At 37.8% G+C, this 12,278-nt stretch overlaps 1 protein-coding gene across 1 annotated transcript in view; it reads right to left on the reverse strand.

Moving 5' to 3' along the window:
• LOC150079166 (ubiquitin domain-containing protein UBFD1-like) overlaps positions 1-7,018 on the reverse strand; it is a 158,484-nt gene extending 151,466 nt beyond the window's left edge. The window contains exon 1 of the mRNA XM_090382325.1: positions 6,900-7,018. Within this exon, the coding sequence (XP_090238451.1) occupies positions 6,900-6,933 (34 nt within the window). The 5' untranslated portion in view covers positions 6,934-7,018. The remainder of the gene's footprint in view (positions 1-6,899) is intronic.
• Between the last annotated feature and the right edge of the window lie 5,260 nt (positions 7,019-12,278).

Consider the following 12,278-nt stretch of genomic DNA (forward strand, 5'->3'; position numbering starts at 1 on the left):
AGGATTCCATTCCTACAAGAATAATTTCACTGACACTATCTGACCAAACGTTGATATCAGAAGTTTTGAAACAGTAATCCGACCAAGGAAAAGAAGAATAGAAATTTCGCAGGTCATCCCATTTTGCATTCTTGTAATGCCAAACAACACGAGGTTGGGAATAGCCATGAGATAAAGACTCCATTGCAGAAGAGACAATCACCAAGTTGTGATCAGAGGTGCCTAAAGAACCACTCCCTTTGACTGTGTACTTAGAAGGGTTGTTTGTGAGAAAAAGATCAAGCGTGTTGGCTGTATGGTTAGGATTGTCCAGTATTCTTTTAGGTAAATGAATAATCTGTGCAAGGTCATTAATAATTGCAAAAGCCTCAGCATCTTGACCAGCTGGGACGGTGTGACTAGAAAACAGAAGCCAGCTGGAGTTGTGAACATTAAATCACTAAAGAAAATTACCTTACTGTTATGAAAGTTGGACTGGAGAAAATCAAGTTGCAAAGAGAGGAAGTCAAAGAGCTCCAACTAATTAGTGAAGTTGGGAGAACGGTAGAGACAACAGATGAATTTGACACAACAAGGTAGAGAGATTTTAAGCCAGAGAAGATCGAAAAGAGGAGATTCCAAATTACCAAGTCTCTGACAGGCAATATCGGAATGGACATATGCACATGTACCACCTATGAGGTGAAAGGAATCATACAGCAAATAATTTGGACAACTGAGATGAGCAGCAGTTGAATCAACCGATAACAGAGATTCTGTCAAAAAAAGTACATGGGGTTTGGCAGACTGCAAGTAGAAATGGACGTCGTTGAGATTAGAATTGAGACCACGTATATTTGTGAAATGAACTAGGAAGTGTTTGGGAGGTTTAGGTCTTTTCGCAGATAAGCTTACTCTATTAATTAGACAATTCATGGTATATTCAATAATAGTAAGAAAAAGTGGTGGGGGGGACATGCTGTATGAAGTAGTGATTTTGGATATGGCATACGCATTATAAGAATATACCCAGATCCTTGACATGTGGCCTCGACAATGCCCCCGCATACACACTACTTGGACTCCCTCCAGTCATTATTCGGCAAAGTAGAGGTAGCAAGGTTATATACACTAGCTGATCCAGAAGCCTCCTGAAGAGTTACCAATAGGTTTGGTACAGTGTACTAACTAGTGGCCAGGCTGCAAACACCGTTTTACAGCTATTACCTCGAAATGTAACGAAGATTGGATCTCGCCTTGATGTTCATCATAACCTCAAAAGTCATCAGTCATACTGCACGATAGAAGAGATGGGGAAGGGTTGACTGGAACTTAGCTCTGGAGACTACACATGGGTTCCACCACTTTAAGCCTCCAATAAGCAAAGTGGTGGTATTGCACTGGTTGATGAGAGTCATCTACCACCTGGGCATTAGTAGTGTCATATGATGCAAGGAAGCAAGTTTATACACTATCAGCCAAAAAAAAAAAAAAGCTTCCCTTTTCACCTATTCATCAGCTTCAACAGTTTCTCTATTTCTTCTTTGAATTTGTTTCAGCTATCAACTTCCACAATAACAGATGGAAGTTTGTTCCAGTCATCAACCACCCACTAGCTGAAGGAAAATTTCCACACATCTATTCTACAACTGTCTTTGCTCATTTTGAATTTATGCCCCATCAGGTTAATAATCTGAGTGAGGGCAAGAATCACATCAGTACTGATGTGATTCTCCTGACTTGCTCAAACCATTTAAGGCACACACCTCAATCACATCACCTCACAGGTGCCTAGTCTCCAGACACTGCAATTTGCAGAACTTAAACCTTTCTTGGTAAGAGCACCCCTTTCTTCCCCTCACCAATCACGTTGCCCATCTCTGTACTTGTTACAGCAGCTCTTATATTCTTCCTAATATGAGACCTCCAGACCTGTATTCACTACTCAAGGTGTGGTTATTATTCCTTTGTATAAGACCACTGTCTTATACAAAGCAATAATCACCTCCTTATCCCTGCTAGCAAAATTCCTGAATACATATCATTTGCAAGATCCCATGACATGCTCTGGAAGCCTGTCTGCACTGCTCAGAAAGGTTCATATCTGACTGAAAAAATACCCTCAAGTCTTTTCATTCTCCACTACCCTGAGTGTAGTACCACACAGTTGGTACGTTACTCTTGGGTTACTGCTACTCATTTGCAGAACTTTGCATTTGTCAATGTTAAACTTCAGTTGCAACCTCCCTCAGCCCACCTTCCCAGATCCTGTTGCAGCATACCATCGTTACTATCATTAACTACCCTGCCAATCTTTGTATCATCTGCAAACTTGGACATTAAGCCTGTTATACCTACATTAATATCATGATAAATTTAGAACACTTAACCATCGAGGACTCCACTAATAACATTAATCCACAACAAGCAGTGTCCACTGATCACCACTCAGCCATCCTTTTATCCATAGCAGCAACTTTACCTTAATGTCATACTACTCCAATTTGTACAGAAGCCTTCTTTGTTCAACAGTATCAAAAGCTTTCCTGAAATCCAAGTATATGATATCAAAATTATTTTTTGCATCCAGTTATTTTGTGACCACATCGCAGTAACCAATCAAATGGTCAGGCAAGTTTCCCCCTTAACAAATCCATGCAGCGTCTGAACTATAGCTGCAGATCTAGATGATCCTGCACTGCTTCTTTAACAGTGACTCCATTACTTTCCCTAGAACAGAAGTTATACTAACAGGTCTGTAATTACTCGTGTCATGCTTTGATACCCTTTGTGAATTGGGGATACATTTGCACATCTCCAATCGGTGGGGACTTCTCCTGAATCCAAGGATGCCCTTATAATAATGGCTAAGGGTTTCCTTACTTCCTTTGCTGCTACTCATTTGCATCCCTTAATATAACCAGGTAGATCCCATCCACTCCAGGTACCTTTCTTATGTTTAACTTCAACAATTTATCCTCCACTTTCTTCTCATTATTACAAAGTCATTTAGCTCCCTATTAGAGTTGGCCAAACTTCTGGCCTCCACTTCTCTACACAATTCCTCATGTTTAAATGCAGATTCAAAATAATCATTCAGTTTGTCAGCTACCTGAGGAGGATTATCAACAGTCAAACCATCGATATCCACTGAACCAATCTGATTCATCCCCTTCCTTCTAGCATTAACTTAAGTAAAGAAGTCTTTACATCCTTTGCCAAAGATTTCTCGTAATCTACCTTTGCCTCCTTTGTGACTTGATTACAGCCTAGTTTATATCTATCATAGGCTTCTGTATCGCCTGATGATTTATATGCATCCCATGCATTTTTCTTTTCTGCCACTAGTCTTGTTAGTTCATCTGATATCCATTTAGGCCTAAACCTTGAACAATATTTCTTAGTTGGTATGAAAAGCCTAACAGTTTCCAAGATTACTTCCTTGAATGCTTCTCATTTACAATTTGCTGCTGACAACATTATCATTAGTCCTACCATATAGAATTTAAAAACTGTCTGAGACCAAAATAGTCACCTTTACGAAAGCAAAAACCCTTCCCTTTACCCCTGATGGTGGTGCCTCCGTAGCTAGGTGGGAAGGAGCAGCAGTGCGTAGCACACACTTCTTGATTAGACCAGGGTTCGAGCCCGTCACCACCAAATACGGAGGATGCAGAAAGGTCAAGGAATGACTACCGCATATTCCCAGAGCAATATGGCCTTAGTTGCTAATGCTCCTAAAAATCAAATAACAACCCCTGATGGTAGTTACATCTTTGATCACTGCCACCTAGTGGTTCTTTTATCTGATTCTTTATGCATGAATAATCACTGCTGATAATCAGAGAAAGAGTATTACTCCCTGTGGTTAGCCTCTCACACATGCTGCTGTAGAAAACAGTAATCCAGTAAATCCACAAAAGTCTTGCTAGCGTGAGTGAATAACCAGAAGTTCCAGTCAATATCTGGAAAGTTAAAACTCCCCCATTATAAGACATTCTGATTTACTGGCCCACTATTTCTTTGTACAGTTGTTTAGGCCTATAACACACTCCTCTCATTTTGGCTTTCCCAGTGCTTATGTTACACCAAACTGACTCAACATTGCACTGACCACACATGTCCACTGGAATAACTGCCTTAGATTTAATATTCTTCTTAACTAAAAGCATAACACTCCTTCCATCCTATCCTTTCTGCACAACTTGTTCTCCCCAAATTCAAATATCTGTGTGGCACCACATCTCTGATATCCCAACAATATCCAACTTTGATGTCTTGACCAGCACATCATATTAATCAGTTTTATTTACTGTACTCCTAGCATTGGTATACATGTGCCTGTTCTTATTCTTAGTTACTAGAACACAGCCCATATATTTACTTGTTACATGATGACTCCAAGCAGTTCTAAAGATAAGGTGAGAATTATTTTTTTTGTTTTGGCTAATTCTGTATAAGATTACTTTCTTGCACAATTTGCAACTACTAATACTAACACAAAATTTATATAAGCTTTGAATAAACATAACATTAACTTTAAATTTTAAAACAGTTTTATGTTAATTTCCTTTTTATTTTAGCTTATAATGGTCACTTAAAATTTATCTCAGATTATAAATGATCCTTGTAAAATTTAGTACAGGTTATTATTAAGGACCTTATTGTCAGAATTAGTTAAACGTAGAATGGAAAAAAATCAACACAGTAAGGATCATGGAGTTATACTCAAATTCCAGTTCTATCATTCAAATTATGATTTTTTAGAAAGACACTTAAAAAATGTCTTCCAAAGAAAACATGACTCAAATACAGCACAGCAAAAAGCTTCAAGTAGCAGAAATGCTTTGGATAGGGAAACATTGATGGCAGTTCTTTTGTAAATCATAGTTACATTCATTGAGCTAATTGGGCTAATCACTATCCTTTTGCAGAATTATCTGTAGTGGGACATAAGGTCAAAGGGTTTAGGTCCCACTACAGATAATTCATTTTTTGCAGGCTTGGGATAGACTGCGACACTTAAGGGGTTGAATTTTTCTCATCATCATTTGTGCTTGTCAACAGGAGCGTGTTTTTAGAGTGATAGGATACACTTAAATAGGTGTGCAAGAATGTTTGCTGATGACATCAAGGCATCAAGTGGATCAGAAAACTGCTAGCTTAAGAGGATACATAGACTGGTAGAATAATAGTAGCGGCAGGCAGAGTAATGGATTCTAGCACTGCTTCTATTCTGCCAGTTTATTGGAAAGAATCTTTGTTTAAGTCTGTGTTGTTGCTGTAGGCTGGAGGAATGAAGTAAAAAAAAGGTAAAGTGCAGCCATTATCAACCCACTGCAGGATGGAAGCCTCCTCAACAATTCATGCTGAGGGAAATAGACCATAATCTGCCACGCTGGTCCAGTGCAGGTTGGCAGATCGACCGTATTCGGCAGTCGGGGGCTTGAACCCCGGTCTACTCAAAGAGCGAGTGCTACTGCACTCCCTGACCACTCGGCTATGGAGGCCTTGAATGAAGTAGCAACATGTTAAATGCACAGTAACAAAATGGCCTCGGTTCTCAGCTTGCACAAGTCTTTTCTCCATTATTTTTTGCTGTATTAATCCATATCTTTCTTAATCAATAATTAGACTTTTTTAAAGTATAATTAAAAGTTTTTCAAAATTAACAACCATAGTTGTATGTGTACAGCTGTCAACTTTACATACCACTCAATGCATACAAACTAGTTTTTTTTTTTTTAGGAGCATTCACAACTAAGGCCATATTGCCCCGGGGATATGCGGTGGTCATTCCCTGACCTTTCCGCATCCTTTGTATTTGGTGGTCACAGGCTCGAACCCCGGTCTAATCAAGAAGCGTGTGCTATGCACTGCTGCTCCTGCCCACCTGGCTATGGAGGTGCCTACACAAACTAGTAAAAGAAATTAAACATGCTTGTAAAGCAACTTTCTTGATCAAGCCAAATCGAACTTATAAGCCCTCACTGAGAAAATATACCATACATAAAATTTACCTTCTAAATGGTTGTAAGATATTTCATAAAATAAAGCAGCAATGAAAAATAGATGAAAGAATTCTGCAAACAAAAAAAATATAAAATAAAATGAACCCAAAAATTCAGAGTGTGACTTCAGGATCCTTGTTCTATCAGTTTCTTCATTCAACCATCTCACTAACCCTTACAAGGATCTTAAATAAAATGAACACTGAACTTTTTTTTTTTTGGAATTTACATTAGTTTAAAATGTTTAGTTATTTTCTTGCTCATCCTGGATATGATTTTTTGTTATTATAAAGAAAAAAAAAACATATTAAACCGAAAAGGCCAAACTTTTAAATGAAAATAAATAAAAACTTTCATTTTAATTTAAAACAATTTTCCAAAAGTATTCTTCCAGTATCTTAATTGCTAAAATGTCATTACAAAACTGTCATGTACTAACAGTTTAATTTAACATTAATGTTATATGCCCTCTGCACTCTTCTCCAACAGAATAATCATTTACTTATTATCTAAGAGACATCAAACTAGTGTAAAAAGAAAATTTCTTTAATATTTTAAGGTCACTTATTTAAACAAACTGCAACATGCTAACTTTACTTAATATATAATCTAATCCAAAAACGTAGCATCTACGCTACTACGTCAATCGTGACTTTCTGTTTATTTTATTTTTTATCCATTATCAAAAGAAGTAAATATCGGCTACTCGTAATGTTTAAACTGCTGTTTACATTGAAAATACAACACGCGTAATGCATTTAGCATACATCCAATTACATTTCTCAATAATGGTATATAGTGTTACCATCATTGCAATCACTATCGGGCTATCAATATTTCAATATATTAATACTAAAGAACAAAACAGTCTGAGATGAACGCTAACCCTGTTTTCATACAGATGCGTACCTTTCATATCCCTACCATTGTCATCTGTAGCCATCTTTCAAAGATATCCTCTAACACCAATCTTGTAATCCACAGTTTATCAAAAACATTCCAAAACTACACGCCATAGAATAGCAGAACTACACAGAAATCATGCATACAGACAAATCCAGAAAATGCAATGAAATAAAAACGGATAATAAAAGAAAGCATGAAAAATAAATAAAATTGTTCAGATTGCGCTAACACGTTCACAATGAAAATGTATAAAGTATATAACCTCTCTACTTAAACATTTATAACTACATCAGAGATTCTTTATAAAAGCCATGTCCATCAAGAGATTCTAGATGTACACAATGTGAAAGTCAAGGCATTTTTACACAATGCGAAGGTCAACCCTTTTGTACATCTGTATTTGCCGCTAAAAAAATTTTGAAAAAAAAATTAATGCTTAATCTTCAGTATACTTTCTAACGCAAAACATGATACAAAGGATACACAACCTCATCAAGAACACAGAAATGTGAATTTTTACCATTTCTCTTTTTAGCTTGTTCTGTGCTACTTATGTACGCACAAAGATATCATGCCCAATATGTGCCCTATGCCGACGGGCTAGCCAGGTAGGTAAAGTGCCTGCCTGGCAACCCAAAGGTCGCGGGTTCGATTCCCGCCTTGGGCTTAAGGAATTAATTAGATGCCCTATATAGGGACATGTTAAAACACAGAGGCCCTGGATTGGCTGCATCCAGACATCAACTCTCAAGAGTATCAAAATAAACAAAGGCATCTTAATGTTTGGGGAGGAGAAAGAGAGAGATAGGGGTGGCTGGTCCATAGGCTCTGCAGCACCCCCACCTTTTTAAATCTAGATATAAAGTGAATGGAGTAATATGAAATTTTGTGAAAAACAATGAAACGCAATGAATATTTTTGTTAACAGGACCGGCATATAGCATGCGCATTCTCTATTTCCAGTAATCATTTCAATAATAAACGAATAAAAACACGACGTCTCCAACGTTCAAGTTTAATTAACCGTAGGCCTCAATGTGCACAAGGCAGTGAGACATTTTGCATTCCAGTGAATACCTGGTAGTTGGTTGCCATTGATAACTTGCCAATATACATTTTTTTATAGGTGAATCAAATCAAAGTCACTGTAAAGCGCAGATTCATCGTTGACCATGATGGGTGTATAGCACAATGTTGGTGTCTTTTTTGTATTTTCCCGAATTCCCATTAAGTAACTAAATAATATCAGTGTTAAGTCAAAGCTCAACATTCAACAGTGTAATTATGTGATTACAGCTTAATTGCGAATTGGGCTTGACCTTGGTAAGTTGAAGTTATACTATGAGGTGATGTGTAAGTAAAACATTATTTCTATGAAACACGGTTTTGTGAAATTTGATTCGATCATGGCGCCATGCTTCCATGAAGTAAATCACGAGACAGTGAATAAATTTCAGCAACTTAGTTTTCCACAATTATCACTCCAAAAAAAAATGCGATCTAAAAAGAAGGTCGCCCCACACCAAAGATTCAAATTTCCCAGCGCGAAATAAGTAATACAAAATATATATATTCCCAGTTTTAAAACTGAAAGGAACCAAAGGAAAAGTTGTCTTTGTGGTTGTGTAGTTAAAAATGCATTGTTTTGTTTTCCATGTTTACTGTTTGGAGGTGACATAACGTGGAGAAAAAGTATAAAGAGAATAAAAGAAAACACTCTAAAACACTGCTATTAGGAATGCAGAATTGGAATTTGAGGAGTACAATGTGTACAGAAAGGATAGACAGGATAGAAAGGGAGGAGGTGGTATGCTGTTAATTAAGAAAAACATAAAATCAAAAGAAGTGCATCCAGTTGATATAGATGAAAAGTGCACTGTTGAGTCAGTTTGGTGTGACATAAGCACTGCGAAAGCAAAAATAAGAGTAGGAGTGTGTTACAGGCCTAATGACTCGAATGAGTAAAATGAACAATTCTACAGAGAAATAGAGTGGGCTACTAAATTAGAATGTCTTATAATGGGGGATTTTAACTTCCAAGATATTGACTGGAACTTGTGGGTTGGTCACTCACACAGTAGTAAGACTTTTGTGGATTTATTGGATGATTGTTTTCTGCAGCAGCATGTTCGAGGGCAACCAGGGAGGATTATGCTCTTGATCTGGTTATCAGCAGAGATCACTCGTGTATTAAGAATTTGCAGATAAAGGAACCACTAGGTGGCAGTGATCAAAGTGTACTGAAGTGGGATTTACTTAAAGATATAATTACCATCATGGGTAAAGGAAAGGGTTTTTGCTTCCGTAAAGGTGAGTACAGTGGGCTCAGACAGTTTTTAAATTCTGTACAGTGGGATCAACTGATTATGTTACCAACAGTAAATTCTAAGTGGGAAGCATTCAAGGAATTGGATTGAATTAATCATGGAAGCTACTAAAATTTCATACCTATTAAAAAATATTGTCCAAGGTTTAGGCCTAAATGGTTATCAAATGAAATAATTAGACTCGTGACAGAGAAGAAAAATGCATTAGATGCATATAAATTATCAAGCGACTCAGAAGCCTAGGGAAGATATAAGCTAGTCTGTAATCAGGTCATAAAGGAGGTTAGGCAGGCGAAGGCTGATTACGAGAAATCCTTGGCAAAAGATGCTAAGAAAAACAGCAAGTATTTCTTTACTTATATAAACTCTAAAAGGAAGGGGATGAATCTGATTGGTCCACTTGATATCGATTGTTCGACCGTTGATGATCCTGCTCAGATAGCAAACAAACTGAATGAGTATTTTGCATCCAAATTCACACATGAGGAGTTATTAATGTTTGAAAATAGCGGAAGGTTATCAAATTGTAGCAGGTTGCTTAATGATTTTGTAATCATTAAGCACCCTGCCACATTAATCACATGCCACTACTACTACTACATGAAAGTTCGGAGTGGAGGAGAAATTGTTGAAGTTAAACATAAGAAAGACACCTGAGGTGGATGGGATCAATCCAGTTATATTAAAAGAGGCGGCAAAGCAACTAAGCAAACCCTTAACTATGAATAAACTCAGGGGAGGTCCCCACGGACTGGACACAGCAGCAGCATGTTCGAGAGGCAACCAGAGAAAGTAATACTCTTGATCTGGTTATCAGCAATAATCATTCGTCTATTAAGAATTTGCAGATAAAGGAACCACTAGGTGGCAGTGATCACAGTGTGCTGATGTGGGATTTACTTAAAGATGTAATTACCATCAGGGGTAAAGGAAAGGGTTTTTGCTTCCGTAAAGGTGAGTACAGTAGTCTCCAACAGTTTTTAAATTCTGTACAGTGGGATCAACTGACGATGTCACCAACAGTAAATTCTAAGTGGGAAGCATTCAAGGAATTGGATTGAATTAATATTGAATTAATCGTGGAAGCTACTAAACGTTTCATACCTATTAAGAAATATTGTCCAAAGTTGAGGCCTAAATGGTTATCAAATGAAATAATTAGACTCGTGACAGAGAAGAAAAATGCATGGGATGCATCTAAATTATCAAGCGACTCAGAAGCCTATGGCAGATATAAGCTAGTCTGTAATCAGGTCACAAAGGAGGTTAGGCAGACGAAGGCTGATTACGAGAAATCCTTGGCAAAAGATGCTAAGAAAAACAGCAAGGATTTCTTTATTTATACAAACTCTAAAAGGAAGGGGATGAATCTGATTGGTCCACTTGACATCGATGGTTCGACTATTGATGATCCTGCTCAGATAGCAAACAAACTGAAAGAGTATTTTGCATCTACATTCACACACGAGGAATTATTAAGGTTTGAAAATGGCAGAAGGTTATAAAATTGTAGCAGAATACTTAATGATTTTGTAATAACTGAGAGCAAAGTGGAGGAGAAATTGGTGAAGTTAAACATAAGAAAAGCACCTGGGGCTGATGGGAACTATCCAATTATATTAAAGGAGGCGGCAAAGCAATTAAGTTTAGCTATAATTATGAGAGCATCCTTGGACTCAGGGAAGGTTCCCATGGACTGGAGGTGAGCAAATGTATCCCCAATTCACAAAGGGGGATCGAAGGGTGACACGAGTAATTACAGACCAGTTAGTTTAACTTCTGTTCCGGGTAAAATAATGGAGTCATTGGTTAAAGATGCATTGCAGGTTCATCTAGACAAGACTGCAGCAATAATTCAGACCCAGCATTGGTTTGTTAAGGGAAAGTCTTGTCTGACAAATTTGATAGGATATTATGATGTGGTTACAAAGGAACTGGATGCAAAAAATAATTTTGATATCATATATTTGGATTTCAGGAATGCTTTTGACATTGTTGCGCATGGAAGACTATTGTAAAAATTGGAGCAGAATGGTATTAAGGGTAAGTTGCTACAATGGATAAAAGGATGGTTAAGTGGGAGAAGACAGAGGGTGGTAATCAATGGGTGCTGCTCTTCGTGGACTAATGTTATTAGTGGAGTCCCACAGGGTTCGGTGTTAGGTCCACTGTTGTTTTGTATATTAATCAATGATATTGATGAAGGTATATCAGGCTTAATCTCGAAGTTTGCAGATGATTCAAAGGTTGGCAGGGTTTGTAATGACAGTGTGCTACTGCAACAGGATCTAGTTAATTTGGGCATATGGGCTAAGAAGTGGCAACCGAAGTTTAACCTTGACAAATGCAAAGTACTGTATATGGGTAGAAGTAACCCCAGAGAAACATACCAACTGTGTGGTATTACACTTAAGGTGGTAGAAAATGAAAAAGACCTGGAAATAATTGTGCAATCAGATATGAAGTTTTCTGAGCAATGCAGACAGGTTGCCAGAGCAGGTCATGGGGTGTTGTCAATGGTATATAGGAATTTTGCTAGCAGGGAAAAGGAGGTGATTATCCCTCTGTATAAGGCAATGGTCAGGCCACGCCTTGAGAATTGCGTACAGGTCTATAGGCCTCATTTTAGGAAGGATGTAGATTTACTTGAGCGTGTACAGAGAAGCGCAACAAGATTGGTGAGGGGAATGAAGGGATCCTCTTACCAAGAGAGGCTTAAGTTCTGCAAACTGCAGTGGCTGGAGACTAGGCACCTGCGTGGTGATCTGATTGAGGTATATAAGGCCTTGAATATGTTGAGCACGCTGAATTCTGATGGGATCCTTCCACTTGTTCAGATTACGAACCTAAGGGGCATAAATTCAAATTATGAAAAGACAGATGTAGAATAGATGTGCGGAAATTTGCCTTTAGCCAGGGGGTGGTTAATTGCTGGAACAAACTTCAATCTGTCGTTGTGGAAGTTGACAGGTTAAATAAATTTAAGGAGGAACTGGACAGGCATTTGGAGGGAATGGTGTGATTTTTTTAATTTTATTATTTATTTATTTTTATT

The sequence above is a fragment of the Mastigoproctus giganteus genome, chromosome 10 (genome assembly GCF_048544385.1).
Source record: "Mastigoproctus giganteus isolate SK-2022 chromosome 10, ASM4854438v1, whole genome shotgun sequence".
NCBI classification, from domain to species: domain Eukaryota; kingdom Metazoa; phylum Arthropoda; class Arachnida; order Uropygi; family Thelyphonidae; genus Mastigoproctus; species Mastigoproctus giganteus.